The sequence below is a fragment of the Pan paniscus genome, chromosome 1 (assembly GCF_029289425.2).
Source record: "Pan paniscus chromosome 1, NHGRI_mPanPan1-v2.0_pri, whole genome shotgun sequence".
NCBI classification, from domain to species: Eukaryota; Metazoa; Chordata; class Mammalia; order Primates; family Hominidae; genus Pan; species Pan paniscus.
In genome coordinates, this window is record NC_073249.2 from 21,655,635 (window position 1) to 21,671,233 (window position 15,599).

The following is a 15,599-nucleotide window of genomic DNA, read 5'->3' on the forward strand; positions in this document are numbered from 1 at the left end:
TTACCCTGCCTGGGGCACTGGGTCCTACCAACCACATGCCCTGGGCTCCTGGGCATTCTGATAGGCTCCTGGCTGGAGCTGGGCCAGGGCTTCAAGTGGGGGTCTGGTGGGGCCACTCAGGGCTGGCCTGCCACTCCCACCACCACCAAAAGCTGCCATGAGCTGATGACCTCCCTTCTCTGGCGAAACAGCAGGGTCCTTCCTGAGTTCATGGATGTTGGATCATCCTTCTCAGCACCCTCTTGCACCAAATGTGGTCCTGAGAGTCCAGGACTGGGACTAGAGCCCCCTGCCCCTCAGCCGGCCAGGCAGCTGCCTCCTTCCTTGGGGACCACTAAGCTGCTGCTGGGAGAGTGCTTCACCCCCAGTGGAAGGGAGCTCTGTGATGCCGGAGGTGCTTGTGATGCACATTTACAATCTCACACGTCTTCTTGGAGGCAGCCTCCATGCCTTTAAGCATGCCATCATTGCGGGGGGGTGGGGGGGGAGGGTCTCCCGTCCTGTCTGCTTCCCTCTGCTGCCTCTCACTTCCTGGTACTGGAGCCAGACTTTGGGGGCTCACTGGAGCCCATGGCCGTGGGGCGGGTGGGCCTCCCACTGGGGTCGCTGCAGCCTGGGTGGGCTGGGCTGCCGTCTGCACTCCCTCTGCTGAGTCAGCCCCATTTCAAGGGAGGTGGCCCAGCCCCCTGAGCAAAAGAGGACAAACAAGTGCTCTCTCCCCACAGGAGGGGGGTCCTATGGATGGGGAAGGATGTGAGACCAGTCACACCTAGTGGAAAAGCAGAACCAGGGGCCAGGGCTCCCACACAGGACATCATGCCTTGGAGAAAAGCCACCACTCGCTGGAGTTGGATGGGTCTCAGATGGGGAAACCGAGGCCCCGAGAGGGAGTGACTGCCCAGGCCCAGTCTCCTCCCTTCCCCACCCTTGCTTTGCCCCACATGCACCTGAAGCTCACCTGGCAAGCTGGCCATCAGAGACTCAGAAAGGGCATGCTCACAGGGGTGACCCACATGGCCAGGCTTTCCCAGGGAAGCAGGGCCGGGAGCCCTAGGGGTGGCGAGGTTGGCTCAGATCCTCGTGGGGGCCATTTTCTGCTGCTCCTATCTTCTTTGTTTTTCCTCTGAGGACCCTCATATTCGCCTCTGTCACTGCCACTGGCAGGATTTCACAGCCTTCCGGGGGCATGTGCTCTGCCCCCCAGGTTCTGCGGTCACTGTGCCAGAATCAGTCCCTGCAGGCACAGAGGGCACTGCCTAGAGACCTGGCACCGCAGCCCAGGTCTCTGAGGCCCCTGCAGCACGTGGCTGGGCAGGCTCGCTGGCCCTGTGTCCTCAGCCTTGGCAGCCTAGCCCGTGTTGGAGGCACCATCCTGCACTGACCAGGGTCTGCAGGTGGCAGGCATGCCACCGCCAGCCTGGACCCCAAGCCCTGTTCTTGTGTCCCTTGTTGCATGGCACAGAGGCCCCATCCAGGGAACTTACAAGCCTTCTCCTGGATGCCACCCCCAGGTCTGTCTGGAATGTGTGCACCTGTATCCTAATGCCAGCTCTGGGTCCTGTGACACCATTCTGCTTCAGAAGCAGCTCCGAATCCGTATCAGCAGAGGGGACGAGTCCCCGGGCTGTGACTGTGCGCTTCCAGCTGCCTGGGTGTGCACCTTCCATCCCAGGAGTCCTCTTTCTCCCCGTCCCGGCCAGGAAACAGGCTCTGAGAAGGGCGTCGCCCGATGGCTGGTGTGGCATTGACTTAGCCGCTAGCTCCACTCCCACAATTTAAGAATGGGGAGACCATCGGGACCCCAAAAGGTAGAGCTACTCACCTCACAGCCCCAGCAGGCTACGTCGCTTCATTCCCAGGCCGAAAGCGGCCACAGTCCCCGCCAGAAAGGAGCGATTCTCTGGCCCCGCTCCTTGAGGGGGTCAGCATGCGCAAGAGGCGCAGGCATCACCGGCTGGCCGGACTCCTCCTCACCAAGCTTCCCACGGAGCAGCCGCGCAGCGCCCAGCTCGGGGCAGACGGCTGGGTCCTCTGTGGAACCATCCCCGACAGTCCCGGCCTGGAGCCCCGCCGGCGGCTAGCCCGGCGGCCAACGCCTCCCCTCCCCTCCCCCTCAATCCCGCCCCCGGGGCCGCCCCAAGCTCCCACTGCAGCGCCCCCAACGCTCTACCCGCTTCCCGATGCCCGCCTCCGGCCCCCCAATGCCGTCCCGCCGTGGTCGCCCCGGGTTCTCGCACGCCCCGCCCTCGGTTCCCACCGCTCTCCGCCTCCCCTTCCTCCATCCCCGCCGGGCAGGGCGCGCCCGAGACCCGCGCCGGGAGCGGCGGCCGGGGCCCCGAGTGGCCGGGAGGGGCTGGCGGGCTGGCGCGCGCGGCTCGGGTTTCGGCCCGCCCCCGGCGCCGGCGTGATCCCCTCCCGGGCGCGGGGCGGGGCCGGGCCCAGCTGGCCGCGCTCCGGGCGCTATAAGAGGGCGGCGGCCGCGGCGCGCCCTGCGCGGAGCTGGGAGCGCGATGGTCGGCCGCCGAGGCGCGGCAAGATGCTGGATGGGTCCCCGCTGGCGCGCTGGCTGGCCGCGGCCTTCGGGCTGACACTGCTGCTCGCCGCGCTGCGCCCTTCGGCCGCCTACTTCGGGTAGGTGCCTTCGGCGGCCGGCGCGCACTGGTGGGCGGGGGCGGCGGGGCCGGGGCGGGGTCGTCCGGAGTCCCCGAGGCACCCGGGGTGGCTGGGGCCGGGGCGCGGCGGGGCCGCCGGGTTGCCTGGCGCTGTTTGTTTGCGGCGCGCGCGTCGCTCCGTCCGCTGCGCGGCACGGCTAGAGAGGCGGGTGGACCCGTCGGGCTTGCGCCGGGCCGCGGTCCTCCGTGACCGCAGAGTCGTCGTCGTCGTAGTCGCCGCCGTGAGCAGGACTGCCTCGCGCTTAGGGACTGGGATCAGGTCCCGACTTCCTTGGGCCGCCGTGTCCTTGCCAAAAGGCTGGAGCCTGAGTCCTCAGCCCCTGGCCATCGCCCACCTAGCAGCTTCCCCCCCTTTCTCTTCTCGAGAAGTTAATTTAACAATAACAAAAATACGTACAAAATCCAGATGTTCCTCGCGCTGAGCCCCAAACGGAGAGAGAGAGAGAAAGAGAGAAATCCTCCAAGCTGGAGGAATTTATTTTTCTTGCGCTTTGCTTCTGACTCTGTGGCCCCGGCCCCGGCCCGCGGGAGCGCGTCCATGGAACCTGGCCGGGAGCGCAGGGCCCGGCCGGGGCGTCCCGCGGTGTCATTGCCCGTGCTCGCGTGTCTCTGCAGCAGCGCTTTGCGGGGCTGTCGGCGCGTCTCTCTCTTCCTTTCTTTCCCTTCCTTCTTCCCTTCTCCTCTGAGGTCTGGGATGCCCAGTCCTGCGACCTTTACAGGGACCCTCGCTGCGCTTTGGGCGCGCTGAGGTGCAGGGTGGCGCCGTGCGAGGCAGCGCCCCGGGCCTCCCCGCCACCCTCCAGCCTCCTACCCCGAGCGCCGCCGCTGGGAGCCCTGGCTGGCCTTCGGATCCCAGCCCCCGACCTGGACGCCCTGGGCCGCTCCCTCGGCCGGGCCGCCGCCCTCCGCCGGTCACCTGTTCCCGGCCCTCTGGCCTGAGCGCCAGCGCGCGGCGGGCTGGCCGGCAGAGGGCCCCGTTGGTCCAGGAATCTGGCACCCGCCCGGGCAGGGAGAGGCCGCCTGGGCCGAGGAGCCCTGCAGGTGTATCCTGTTCTCAAAGAAAATAAAATATTTTCATGGGAAACTTTCCCTTTGTGTTTTTCTTTCTCTCCCTTTCTTCTCTCTGTTCCTTTCTTCTGGGTCGTCTTCCAGGGTCAGCCCGGTGTCTCAGTTCCCTGGGGCCCCCACCCGCAGCCCTCTCCTGGCTCCAACTGTGGGTACGGCCCTGGGCCTGGGCTGGCACGCCACTGCACGCCATCTGTGCAACCCGTAGCCTCACCCGGGAGGGCAGGAGGGAGGGCCACAGGTCCGCGGTGACTCACCGTGGCCTTGTCAGCCAGCTGTGCTTCCCTGCTCTCCGGCCCAGCGGAGGCTCTGCTTCTTGGGCTCGGGACACACCCTGGGCTTGTCCAGGCTGCAGCGGCTTTGTCCCTGCTGTGATCCGATTCCTGGAGACGGGGTGGCGCTGGGTCTTGGCCTCTCCTTCTCTGACCTATCTCTGGGCTTTGTGCTCTAGAGAAGGTCAAGGGGCTCTGCTGCTTTGTGTGCGTGTGTTTCAGCTCTCTTGCAGACAGTAAGTCCAGGCTGGTGCCAGGCGCATAGCAAGGACTTAAGTGCTGTTGTGGCTTCTCTGGCCAGGCCCCCTTGGCCCTGCTTCTTGGCTCCAAAGGACCCATCAAGGGAGAATTCCTGAGTCCTGTCTGAGGGCAGCTCTCCATGTAGCTGCCCTGTGGGAAGTCCAGAGGGCAAGCGTGCTGCCTTTGGGGACAGCTGGCATTGCAGAGGGCAGCTAGGACTCTGTTTGACTGATGGAGAATGAGCACCTTCCTGAACCAGGGGCTGGGGGGCATCCTGGGTCAGGGCAGGCCAGGTTCCATCTGGGCTGCTGGAGGCCTTGGGCCCCCTTTAAGTCAGTTCCCAAGGTTGGGCTGGGGAGGGGAAGCAGGGCACAGAGGGCTCCAGGCTGGGTTGTGTGGAGGCCTCTCCTGCTGTGGCTCCTGGCCCAGCAAAGGCAGGGGATGGCCCAGGGCATTAAAGGCCAGGCGGGGCTGGAGCTGGAGGGGGGCTGGGGTGGCCCTTCCCAGCTCCAGTCCAGGAAGCAGGGAGAAGGGGCTGGGATCTAGGGCCGTTTTCTCCCTTCCCCCTCTCGAAAGCTCTGCCTGGCACGGAGGCTCCCGGGCAGGAACACGGCTCCAGTTACAGCCCAGGAACCTGGAGAGGAGAGGCTGGCCTGGGGGAGGGTCACGTGGACCCACGGGAGCCCTCCCTGCCTGCTCCCTGAGCTGCAACCCAACCCTGGCTGGCGCCTGCTGCCCTCCTAGAGGCCTCTGGCCACCAGGCTGGACCCCCTGTGGGGAAGAGGCTCCCCCTTGGCCTGGCCCTGCACCTTGGCCTGGCTAGCAGGTGGCATCTCCATCTGGTTCTCCCATGGCTGTGTCCATGTGCCTCCTCGCTGGCCTGGCCCCAAGCCCTTCTAGACAGAGGGGTAAGCAGGGAGGCCAGCCCGAGGTCATAGGGAGGGCTTGGGGTACAGACTCAGACCCTCTCTCCAAGGTTATAGCAAGAGGGTGGGCCTGGTGGTGGTCTGAGGACATGGTTTGTCCTCCATTGGGAGGCCCCTCTCGCTTCGCCCTTGCTGGGTTGTGGTTTCAGCTGAGATGGTAGATCCGGATTAGACGCCGGGGCTGCTTCTCTGCTGGGCCCAGACCCTCTGGATGTGGAGTCAGGGCTGGGCCTGGGTCTGGGGGCTGTTCCTGCCCAGCGGGGCTTGGACCCCCACCCCTGGCTGCTAGGCTGCCTGGCTCCCTGGCACCTTGCAGCCCTTTCCTTAGGGGTCCTGGGCTGGCTCGGGATGGTCTGAGGCTTCCCACTGGAGTTCTTTTTTAAAGACCCTGAGGCTGTTTTGTGGTGGTGGCCCTTGCAGTTTACATCACTCAGGAAACATTTGCAGGTTACTTTGTGGGGGCACGATGGTGGGAGGCCAGGCCCTGCCAATTTGCCCCCTTCTCTGGGCCTCAGTAGCCTGGAGGCCTGCCTGGAAGAGGCATAACCAAGGCTGGCACTGAGGGATTGTTGAGGTGCCCCCGGCTGTGGCCCCAGAGCCAGCCATCGGGGCTGGAAAGGTGCTTGGAACTGGTCCAGAAGCCAGGCTGGAGGGAGTGACCACTGTGAATTGGGGGCCTGGTGGGCCTCAGGGCTGGCTGAGGCTTTTTGTTATTGGCCGTAACTCACGTCCTGTAAAATCCACTCTTTTAATGTATACAGCCCCGTGATTTTGAGTACCTCATTTGCCAGGCCATGCAGCTCTCACCACTGTTTAATTCCAGAACATTTTCCTCACCCCAGAAACCTCATACGCATTAGGCAGTCGCTGCCCGTTCCCCTCCCCCAGTCCCTGGCAACCACTCGTCTGCGTTCTTTCTCCACGGGTCTGCCTGTCCTGGACGTTTCCTAGAAATGGAATCCTATGCCGTGTGGCCTCCGCGCCTGGCTTCTCTCACTCAGCATCACCGTTGTAGCACGCGTCAGTATTGCCTTCTTTCTTACGACTGAGTTAGACTCGACTGGAAGACTCTCCGAGAGATTTTTTGACCATTCATCAGTTGACGGACATCTGGATCGCTTCCACTGTTTGGCTATCATGGATAATGTTGCTGTGAGCATCGGTATGTGAGGTTTTGTGTGTGTGTGTGTTTTCAGTTCTTGGGGTACATAGAAGTGGAGGTACTGGGTCACATGCATGTGATGTTTTTGTTTTGTTTTATTGAGACAGAGTCTTGCTCTGTCACCCAGGCTAGAGTGCAGCGATGTGATGAAGGCTCATTGCTGCCTCCACCTCAGAGGCTCAACCGTCCTCCCACCTCAGCATCCCAAGTAGCTGGGACCACAGGCACAAGCCACTAATCCTGGCTAATTTTTTTAAATTTTATTTTTTGTAGAGATGGGGTTTTACCATGCTGTCCAGGCTGATTTTGAACTCCTGGGCTCAAGTGATCTCCCACGTCAGCCTTGCAAAGTGCTGGGGTTACAGGCGTGAGCCCCTGCTCCCCGCCTGCATTTAGGTTTTTGAGGCCCTGCCAAACCCTTCTGGATGCAGCATCTTACATTTCTGCCGGCAGTGCAGAAAGGCTCCTTTCTCCACTTCCTCGTTGACACTGGTTTTCTGTTTTATTTTCTACCGCAGCCATCCTAGTGGGTGTGGAATGGCACCTTGTGTGGCTCTGACTGCATTTGTCAGGTGGCCAGTGGCGCTGAGCATCTTTTCGTGGCCTCATGGGCCATGGGTCTTCTTTGGAGAATGTCCATGCAGCTCCTTTGCCTATTTTTAGTGGGGCTGCTTGTCTTTCTCCTGTTGAGTTATGAGAGCTCTTTATATATTTGGATTTCTCCTTGGACTGAGAAGAACCTTGTCTCTAGACCTGTGAGCCTGTGGGCGCTCTTACCCCTGCACAAGGAGCCAGCGACACCCTGGCAGCCCCACTGGGTGGGTGGGGGCAGCCAGGACATCCCCCGTTGCCTAGAGCCTGGTGTGGGGCAGTTCTGGGTGCTCAGGGGACTCAGAGGAGGCTGCGGAGAGGCTGCTGTCACGGGCGTGGGGAGGGGATGTGTTTCTCACATTAGTGCCAACATCAGACCCCGCAGGGTCCAAGAGGGAGGCTGCTGGCTGTGGGCAGGACATACCCTGCCTGGTCCCATGGCTCTGCCTCTCTGTGCATCAGGCCTGGGGCACAGCTTGCTGCCTGGACGAGGGGCACCTGTGGGTCCCTGGCAGGGCCGGAGAAGGAGGGGTGGGCCTGAGGTGTGGAATCATGGGGCTGTGTGGTGGGCAAGAGAAGCCTGGGAAGGAGCTGGCAAGAAGGCGGCATCTGGGGTGACCCCATGGCTGGGGCCTGGGTCGGGTGCTCTGAGCACTGTGGGCCAGGGGGTTTGGGAGCAGCTGAGAGCTCAGGCTTAGGTTTGGGCAGGCGCTGTCCTGGAGACCCGCCCCCTCCAACAACTTAGGACACCCCAGGAAGCATGTGGGGCCTGGCATCAGGAAGAAAGGCCACACAGAGTGCTCTGGAGGGCCAGAAGGGCAGGGAGGAAAGGGGCCAGGGAGCTGCCTTGTTTCGAGAGATCGTGGAAGTGGCTCAGTGGGGCAGAACTCAGCAGAGGGCTGAGAGGAGGGGCCCTGGGGGCCAGGGGACTCCCTGGGGACTTCTTAGCATGGAGAGGAGAGGACAGGGCCAGTGGAAAGTCGGGGCATTTCTCCAGGACTCCTGGACTGGGACCCCGTGGCCAGTAGAGGGACCCAGGTGCTTGGCTTCCCTGACAGTGGGGCCGTAAGTGGGAGGGTCTGGAGTGTCAGCCTGATGGCCCCTGCAGGCGCTGGTGGCCTTCCTCCTTCCTGCTCTGCACCCAGGGGCCTTGGAACCCCCAGCCTCTCCCTGCCCCACCTGCTTGGGGGTCCTGGCTCCCTGGAGGGTGTGGAGGGTGTGTGGTAAGGACGGAGCAGCAATGCCTGGCCTGCCACAGCTGAGGGAGCAGATGTCCTGTCCACAGCCGGCGGACGTCTGGTTGGGGAGACAGCTGGCCTCATCTTGCTCCCGCCCTGCTGCAGGCTGCAGAGGGCCCCAGTGCCTGCCCTGGCCTGGGACCTTCCGCCGGCTGCTGGGGTGGCCCAGGCTAGGGGTGCCCTGCTCTGGGGTTTGGCCATCAAAGAAGCATGTGGGTGACTCTTCCCCTAGGAAAGAGCACACAGGCACGGATACCTCCTGGAGGCTCTGGACCCTGGGGCAGGGAGGAGGTGATGCCTGTGGGAGGGTGGGGGCTGCGGGAAAGCGACACCTGTTGACAGGCCTCTGTCACGCCACCTGATCCCAGCTGCGGCACGGGCTCCCTTTGTGCATTGTGCTGGGCGGCGGGGTCAGGACCGGTGCAGTTGTCTGGGACCAGGGTGGCTCCCGCAGCAGTGTCTGTGGGACTGGGGACTGAGCCAGGCCCCCAGAACCCAGAAGGCCAGCCACGAGTGGGGGTTCCCCAGACCCCATGCCTTCTGGCTGGAAGTTGACCTCTGATGGGGCTGACCCCTAGGGTCAGGTGAGGCCCTTGGGGCACAGTGGTGCCATCTCCCCTGTGCTCCCAGGGCCTCGCCTGTCCCTTGAGGTCGGCCCCAGCTGCTGCTTCTTGCAGGAAGCCCAGTGACTGCCCAGATGCCTCCTTCTCTCCCTGCATGCTCAACTCTGGGGTTTGCCAGGAGGGTCCCCGTGGAGTCTCCTCAGATGCATCCTTCTCTCCCTGGTTGCTCAACTCTGGGGTCAGCCAGGAGGGTTTCCGTGGGGTCTCTTCAGATGCATTCTATTCTCCCTGGTCGCTCAACTCTGGGATCAGCCAGGAGGGTCCCCTTGTGTTCTCCTCAGATGCATCCTTCTCTCCCTGGTCGCTCAATTCTGGGATTGGCCAGAAGGGTCCCTGTGGGGTCTTCTGCAAGCTGCATTCTGTGTGCCTCCCTATCCCAAGACTCCCTCAAGCCTGAGGCTCTCCCTGCCAGGTGGATCTGTGTCACTCATTCACCTGGCAGCCCAGCCCCGGGTCCTACAGGACTCTGACTCTGGCAGGGCTGTGTCTACACTTGTGGCCAGACGTAGTGCAGTGCAGACCTGGCTGCCAGGCTGCCGCACCTTCCCGTGTGTGGACGATAGGCCAGGTGTTGATGGCCCCACCAGAGTAGCCATGCGGAGCCCCGGCGGGGACGTGACCCTGGTTTTCCTTCAGGGGTCATATTCAAGCACATCCGTGGTCCAGGCCGGGCAGGGTGGCAGGTGGCTGGGGATGGTCTTGCTGTGCCTGCTGACCTGGGTGGCACTGGGCCGCCCCGGCCCCGTGACCTGCAGCCTGGGCCCTCCCTGGAGCCTGTTGCCCTCCTGGCGTGGTCCTGGCTGGCTGGGCGCCGCTGCCCGCCAGAGGAAGCCCAGCTGTCCAGCTGGCAGTTGCAGCACCTCAGGACCGGTGGCCGGATGGGACGATGGAAAAAGGCAAGCCGCAGGCTGCATTTGTTTTTTTTAGCGATACCTGAGGTCAGTGCAGCCAGGGGAAGTGGGCTGGAGGTCTGGCCCAGGAGGAGCTGCTGCCAGAGCCTCCCAGAGCTGGAGAACGTCAGGGCCGGCGTCCCTCCTGGCCAGATGGGGACAGAGGCTGCAGACCTGGAGTCACTGTGGGGTGGGGAGGGGAGCCAGGTGGACTTTGGGATGCTCCCTCTGTGACACCTACAGGAGAGTGAGCTCCAGAAGGGATGACAGTGTGGGAGGTGACACTGGTGGCCACTGGAAGGTTGCGTGGCTCTCCCTGTCCTGCTGACCAGTTGTGTGGGTCTGCGGCTGTCTGGGAAGGCCATGGGGGGCTGTGGTCACTGAGCACAGAGGCCTCCTGGAAGCTTCTGCTCTTCCCCTTTCCCCCGGGGGGTCCTGCGTGCAACCTTGGTTGCCTGTCTTGCAGCCCACAGATCAGCCATGCCCCCTCTGGGGTCCAGGACCCTGCCCCAGAAAAGGGCAGTCAGCCCAAGTAGCCTGGGGGAGCTGGGCTGGCCTCTGTGGTCTGGTTTTGGGGACCCCATGGATGCTGCAGACACAGACAGGGCAGGGCTTATTCCAGGGGCTGCCATGGGACATGGTGCTTTCAGCAGGGTGGAGGGGGGTGTTTCTCTCAGGCCCGAGGATGCTTCACCTGGCAGGCACCTGGGCATCTGCACAGGCCACCCGTGCCATCCTTGCGGCATGTGCCCCACCTCCTGGGTGCAGCTGGGCCCTGGTGGCGTTGCAGCCCTGAGGGACACAGCAGACGTGCTTGGGCTGGAAGCTGGGCTCAGGCTGGGTTGATTTGCAGACCACGGGGAGGGTGGAGAGTTGATCTCAGCTCCGGTTTCTCAGTGCTAGAATTTGTTTTGATTTTGTTTCACACAGAAATTAAACGCTGTCTGGCAGGACTGAGGTTTTGCTGGCGGGGTGTTGTGGCTTCTGGAACTGCAGTCTCTTCTCCCTCTGCCCCAGCCTGGGGGAGAAAGCTGGGTCCCGGTCAGGGTGGCTAGACCGGCTGGCAGGAGGCAGGAAGGTCGGAGTCCGGCCTTGGTGATGTGTGCTCCCTCCGTAGGACTTCCTGTCTATCGTGCTGGGAGCTGGAAGGAGCCTGTGGCTTTAGGGACCTGGCAGTATGGGGTGGCTATCCCTGTGTGTTTCGGGTTCTCTCTGGGGACAAGACCCATTTAGCTGCCCTCAGGCTCAGGGCAAGGTGTCTTGAGTGGGTCCTCCCAGGGTGGCCCAATCCCCAAGCAGCCAGGACATGGCAGCATCAGGCCTAGCCCGAGGAGCGGGGGGCCGTCCCCAGACTCAGCACCATGTGTGCTAAGCTCCACTCCTGTGGGGCTGGGGAATGGTCTCCACGGAGCTTCTGCAGGGGTCAGTGCTGACCACCGCGGCCAGCTTCCAGGGCTCAAGGAGGCGACCGGGTCACCGCTCCGTGGAGCCACCTCCCCCGTGGTTCCTGAGACCAGCACTGTCTGCGGCCCCATCTGCAGCGTGGAACTGTTCTGTGTGCCCTGTGGCATGGCAGCCGCAGCCACGTATGGGTGTTGAGACGTCTTCCTTCTCTCCAGCTGGCCTGTGTCCTCCTGCATGGCTGCACCTGGAATGACAGTCAGAGGTGGGAAGTGGCTGGGGCTTGAGAGGTATGGGTGTCCTGTGGAGCCGTCGTCATCCGGGCCCTTCACCGGGGAGAGCAGTCATGAACTGGTGCTGCCGTGGGCCTGGCAGGGGTGCAGCCAGGTCAGAGGCCGCTTTCAGGTCCCAGCCCTGCCTCTGCATTCACAGGCTGCACAGGCCGCTACACTGTTTAATCCCCTGAACCTCAGTTTCTTGCCGGTGTAGCAGAGTCAAAAACACACTCACCAGGTAGTTTAGGACATGAAGACATGAGACACTGGAGAGCATAGATGCCCGTTTTCAGCAACAGGCCCACAAGACTCAGAGGCTTTTCTGCTTGAAACAACTAAAGCGAATTTTTACATGGATCTTATGTGTGTACATGCATGTATATGTATGTGTATGTGCATGTATGTGTGTTTGCGTTTGGATGGACATGTGCATGTGTGTATACATGTATGCATGTGGGGGGTTGTGTGTCTGCACGTGTGTATGCGTGCATCTCTATCGGTTTACGGGTTCATATGGGTGTGTCTGTGTGTACACATGAGTGTATGGGTGTATCTGTGTGTGTGGGTGTGTTCGTTCCTGTGGATGTGTGTATGCATGTGTCTGTGCGTATGGGTTTGTGGGTTCGTATGGGTGTGTTTGTGTGTGTGTGTGTGAGGGGGTTTGTGTGGGTGTGTTTGTTCCTGTACGTGTGTATGCGTGTGTGTGTATAGGTTTGTATGGGTGTGTATGTATGGGTATATGTGTGTGTGTATGCGTGTGTGTATGGGTTTATGGGTTTGTATGGGGGTGTGTGTGTACACATGTGTGTCTGTGTGTATGGGTGTATCTGTGTGGGGTGGTTTGTGTGGGTGTGTTGTCTTTGTGCGTGTGTGTGTGTGTGTATTTAACTTTATAAGTGTCAAAGAGCTGATGAAATGGTTGGTGGGGATCCCTAGAAATAGCAAGAACAGATGCTGAACAAGAAAGTGTGAGGTTGGTTTGGTCTCATGGGATGAGGGTGCATAGTAAAGGCCAGGGCCCGCTAAGGAGAGAATACTCAGAGGAGACCCTCCCACAGTCCCAGGTGGCCCCCAGGGCAGGGCACAGCCACCACGTGTGCGCTGAGGCCTGAGTCACCAACGTGGTCCCGGGCCCTGGCCTCATGCTGGGTTTTGGGTGGCCTGGCTCTGGGACCGCAGGTGGCCCTAGAAGCCTGGCTGGTGTGCACATAACGAGATCCTTTCCAAAATCTGTGCTACTGTCCTGGGGCTGCTGTCAGGCACCACAGACTGGCTGGCCTAAAACAACAGGACTTCTGTCTCAGGTCTGAAGGCCAGAAGTCTGAAATCACGGCGTCCGCAGGGCCATGCCCCTCTGGAGGCTTGAGGGGAGGGTCCTTCCTGCCTCTGCCAGCTGCCAGCGATGGCTGCGAACCGTGGGGCTCCTTGGCTGGTTGACTGGCCACTTTACACCCTGCTTCCATCTTCACGTGGCCCTCTCGTCCGCCTCTGTGTCTTCTCCTTTTTCTTATAAGGACAGCCTCCACTGGCTCTAAAGAGCCCACCATGTCTGGGATGATCTTGCCTTGAGATCCTTATCTCAGTTATTTCTGCAATGCCTCTTATTCCACATAAGGCCCCTGACTGAGGTTGCGTTAGACGCATTTGGTGGGGGACGCCATTCCACCTACTGTAGTACCTTTATCCTCTCCTTCAACTTGTTTCTGCCAACTGTTTCCTCAGTACAGTGAGCAGCCCGGGGTCAGAGCTAACCAGGCCTGCACAGAAACGCAACAGGGGCCTCGAAAAGACAGCCGCAGCCCAGGAAGCGGAGCAGCGGTGCTGAGTGCAGCGGCTCTCCTCACTCTGCCTCTAGGAAGGAAGACACTTGGGGATGGCTGCAAGGCTCGGGAAACCACAAAGACTGACCCAGCAAGTTTGGAAAAACCAAATAGAGCTAGAGGGGGAGAAAAGTAAGTAAGGCCTGATTTAAAAGCAGATTAGAAACAGCTGAAGGGAATTAGCACACCGGAAGATAGGTCAGAAGAAATTACCCAGAGTATACCAGAGAGGCGGCAAGATGTCAGACAGAGGGCAGGACACCTCGGCGACACGGGGAGGCCATGCCAGAGGCAGCCGAGAAGGGTGCGGGAGTGGGACAGGGCTGATATGTATGAGGGGAGAGGATGAGAGTTTTCCGAAATTGAATAAAGCTGTAAAGAAGATTCCAGAAGCCCAGTGTCTTCCCAGGCCAAAAGTAAAAATAAGTTCACCCTGGAACATGACACATTAGAAGCACACAGCATGCTGGGCACAGTGCCTCGTGCCTGTGATCCCAGCACTTTGGGAGGCTAAGGAAGGAGGATCACTTGAGTCCTGGAGGTGGAGGTTGCAGTGAGCCAAGATAGCGCCACTGCCCTCCAGCTTGAACAGAGCAAAGACCATGTCTTAAAAAAAAAAAAAAAAAAAAAAAGACTGGGTGCAGTGGCTCATGCCTGTAATCCCAGCACTTTGCGAGGCTGCGGTGGGTGGATCACCTGAGGTCAGGAGTTTGAGACCAACCTGACCAACGTGGTGAAACCCCGTCTCTACTAAAAATACAAAAATTAGCTGGGTGGCCAGGTGTAGTTCCTCACTCCTGTAATCCCAGCACTTTGAAAGGCCAAGGTAGGTGGATCACCTGAGGTTAGGAATTTGAGACCAGCCTGGCCAACATGGCAAAACCCCGTCTCTACTAAAAATACAAAAAAATTAGCCGGGCGTGTTGGCAGCTGCCTGTAATCCCAGCTACTTGGGAGGCTGAGGCAGGAACAATCGCTTGAACCCAGGAGGTGGAAGTTGCAGTGAGCTGAGATGGCGCCACTGCACTCCAGCCTGAGCAACAGAGTGAGACTCCGTCTGAAAAAAAAAAAAAAAAGAAAAAGAAAAACTGCACAAGATTGAAGACAGAGAATCATAAAAGCCATCCTGAGAAAGAAGAATACAGATGAGGCGTGAGGACACCAACAAGCTGGCGCCGACCTCAGGAGGTGGAGGCCCTGCTGCATAACAAGATGCAGGAAGGAGTGAGGGCAGAGCGTGGGCTCTGAAGGTGCCATGGAGGTAGTGCTGACTGATAAAACAGTGTCTTGTTGGGCCCCCAAATGGAGGTAAAACATGCAATTAGCACATAACTCAGGGCGGGAGAGTTGATGGGAATATGTTCTCTGGCCCTGTGCTGCCCAGGTAGAGAAGGCACTGACCAGCATCAGGCTTAGGTAGGTCACAGACACATGGTATAGCATTGAAGGTGACTGTGGAAATTACAAAAAATACTGTGCAACTTCAGATGAGCAGAGGGAATATGTGGAATAACAACAACAACAACAAAAACCCAAAAAGAGGAAAAGAGGATGAAAAAACCCAGGACAGGCATGGTCAACAGAAAGGATGAGACAAGAGGGTAAACTGAGGCTCCAGACCCTAGGGGATGAACTGCTCCAGGCGAAAGCCTGGGGTGATTGGAGTGTGGTTAAGGGCTTAGTCTAATTTCCCTGTAAGAGACACTCCAAGGATGGAGGATACAGAATCTTAGAGGAGGGGAGAGAACTCACCAACTCAGAGGGCTTAGGGCACAGAGGGAATCTCGAGAGAAGAAGGAGGAGAGGGCCAGGTGGTGAACCAGGCTCTGCAGCATGACCTGAATCTGTGACTTGGTCTCTGTTTGGCAGCCTGAGATTGTGACTCAGGCTCTCTATGGCAAACAGAAACCTAGGCTGTTACTGGGGTCACAGTCCCCACTATAGTGAACTGGAGCTGTGACTCAAGCTCTGTATGTGAACTGAGTCTGACTCAGGCCCTGTATGGTGAACTGAGGCTGTGACTCAGGCTCTGTATGTGAACTGGGGGTGTGATCTGGGGTCTGCTTGGCAACCTGAGGCTGTGGCTGGGGTCACAGTTTCTGCTATGGTGAACAGGGGATGTGACTCAGGCTCTGTATGGTGAACTGGGGCTGTGACTCAGGATCTGTATGGCAAACTGAGCTGTGACTCAGGCTCTGTATGGTGAACTGGGGCTGTGACTCAGACTCTGTGGTGAACTGAGGCTGTGACTCAGGCTCTGTATAGTGAACTGGGGCTGTGACTCAGGCTCTATGTGGTGAACTGGGGCTGTGACTCAGGCTGTCTATAGTGACCTGAGTCTGTGACTCAGGCTGTCTATGGTGACCTAAGGTTGTGACTGGGGTCACAGCCCCCACTATGATCAGCTTGAGCTTACCTGAGGCT

The 15,599-nt window shown here is 60.1% G+C and overlaps 1 protein-coding gene across 1 annotated transcript in view; it reads left to right on the forward strand.

The window, feature by feature from the left end:
- Positions 1–2,480: 2,480 nt before the first annotated feature.
- Positions 2,481–15,599, forward strand: part of WNT9A (Wnt family member 9A) — a 29,596-nt gene continuing 16,477 nt past the window's right edge. Inside the window, exon 1 of the mRNA XM_034948231.4 lies at positions 2,481–2,631. Within this exon, the coding sequence (XP_034804122.1) occupies positions 2,537–2,631 (95 nt within the window). The 5' untranslated portion in view covers positions 2,481–2,536. The remainder of the gene's footprint in view (positions 2,632–15,599) is intronic.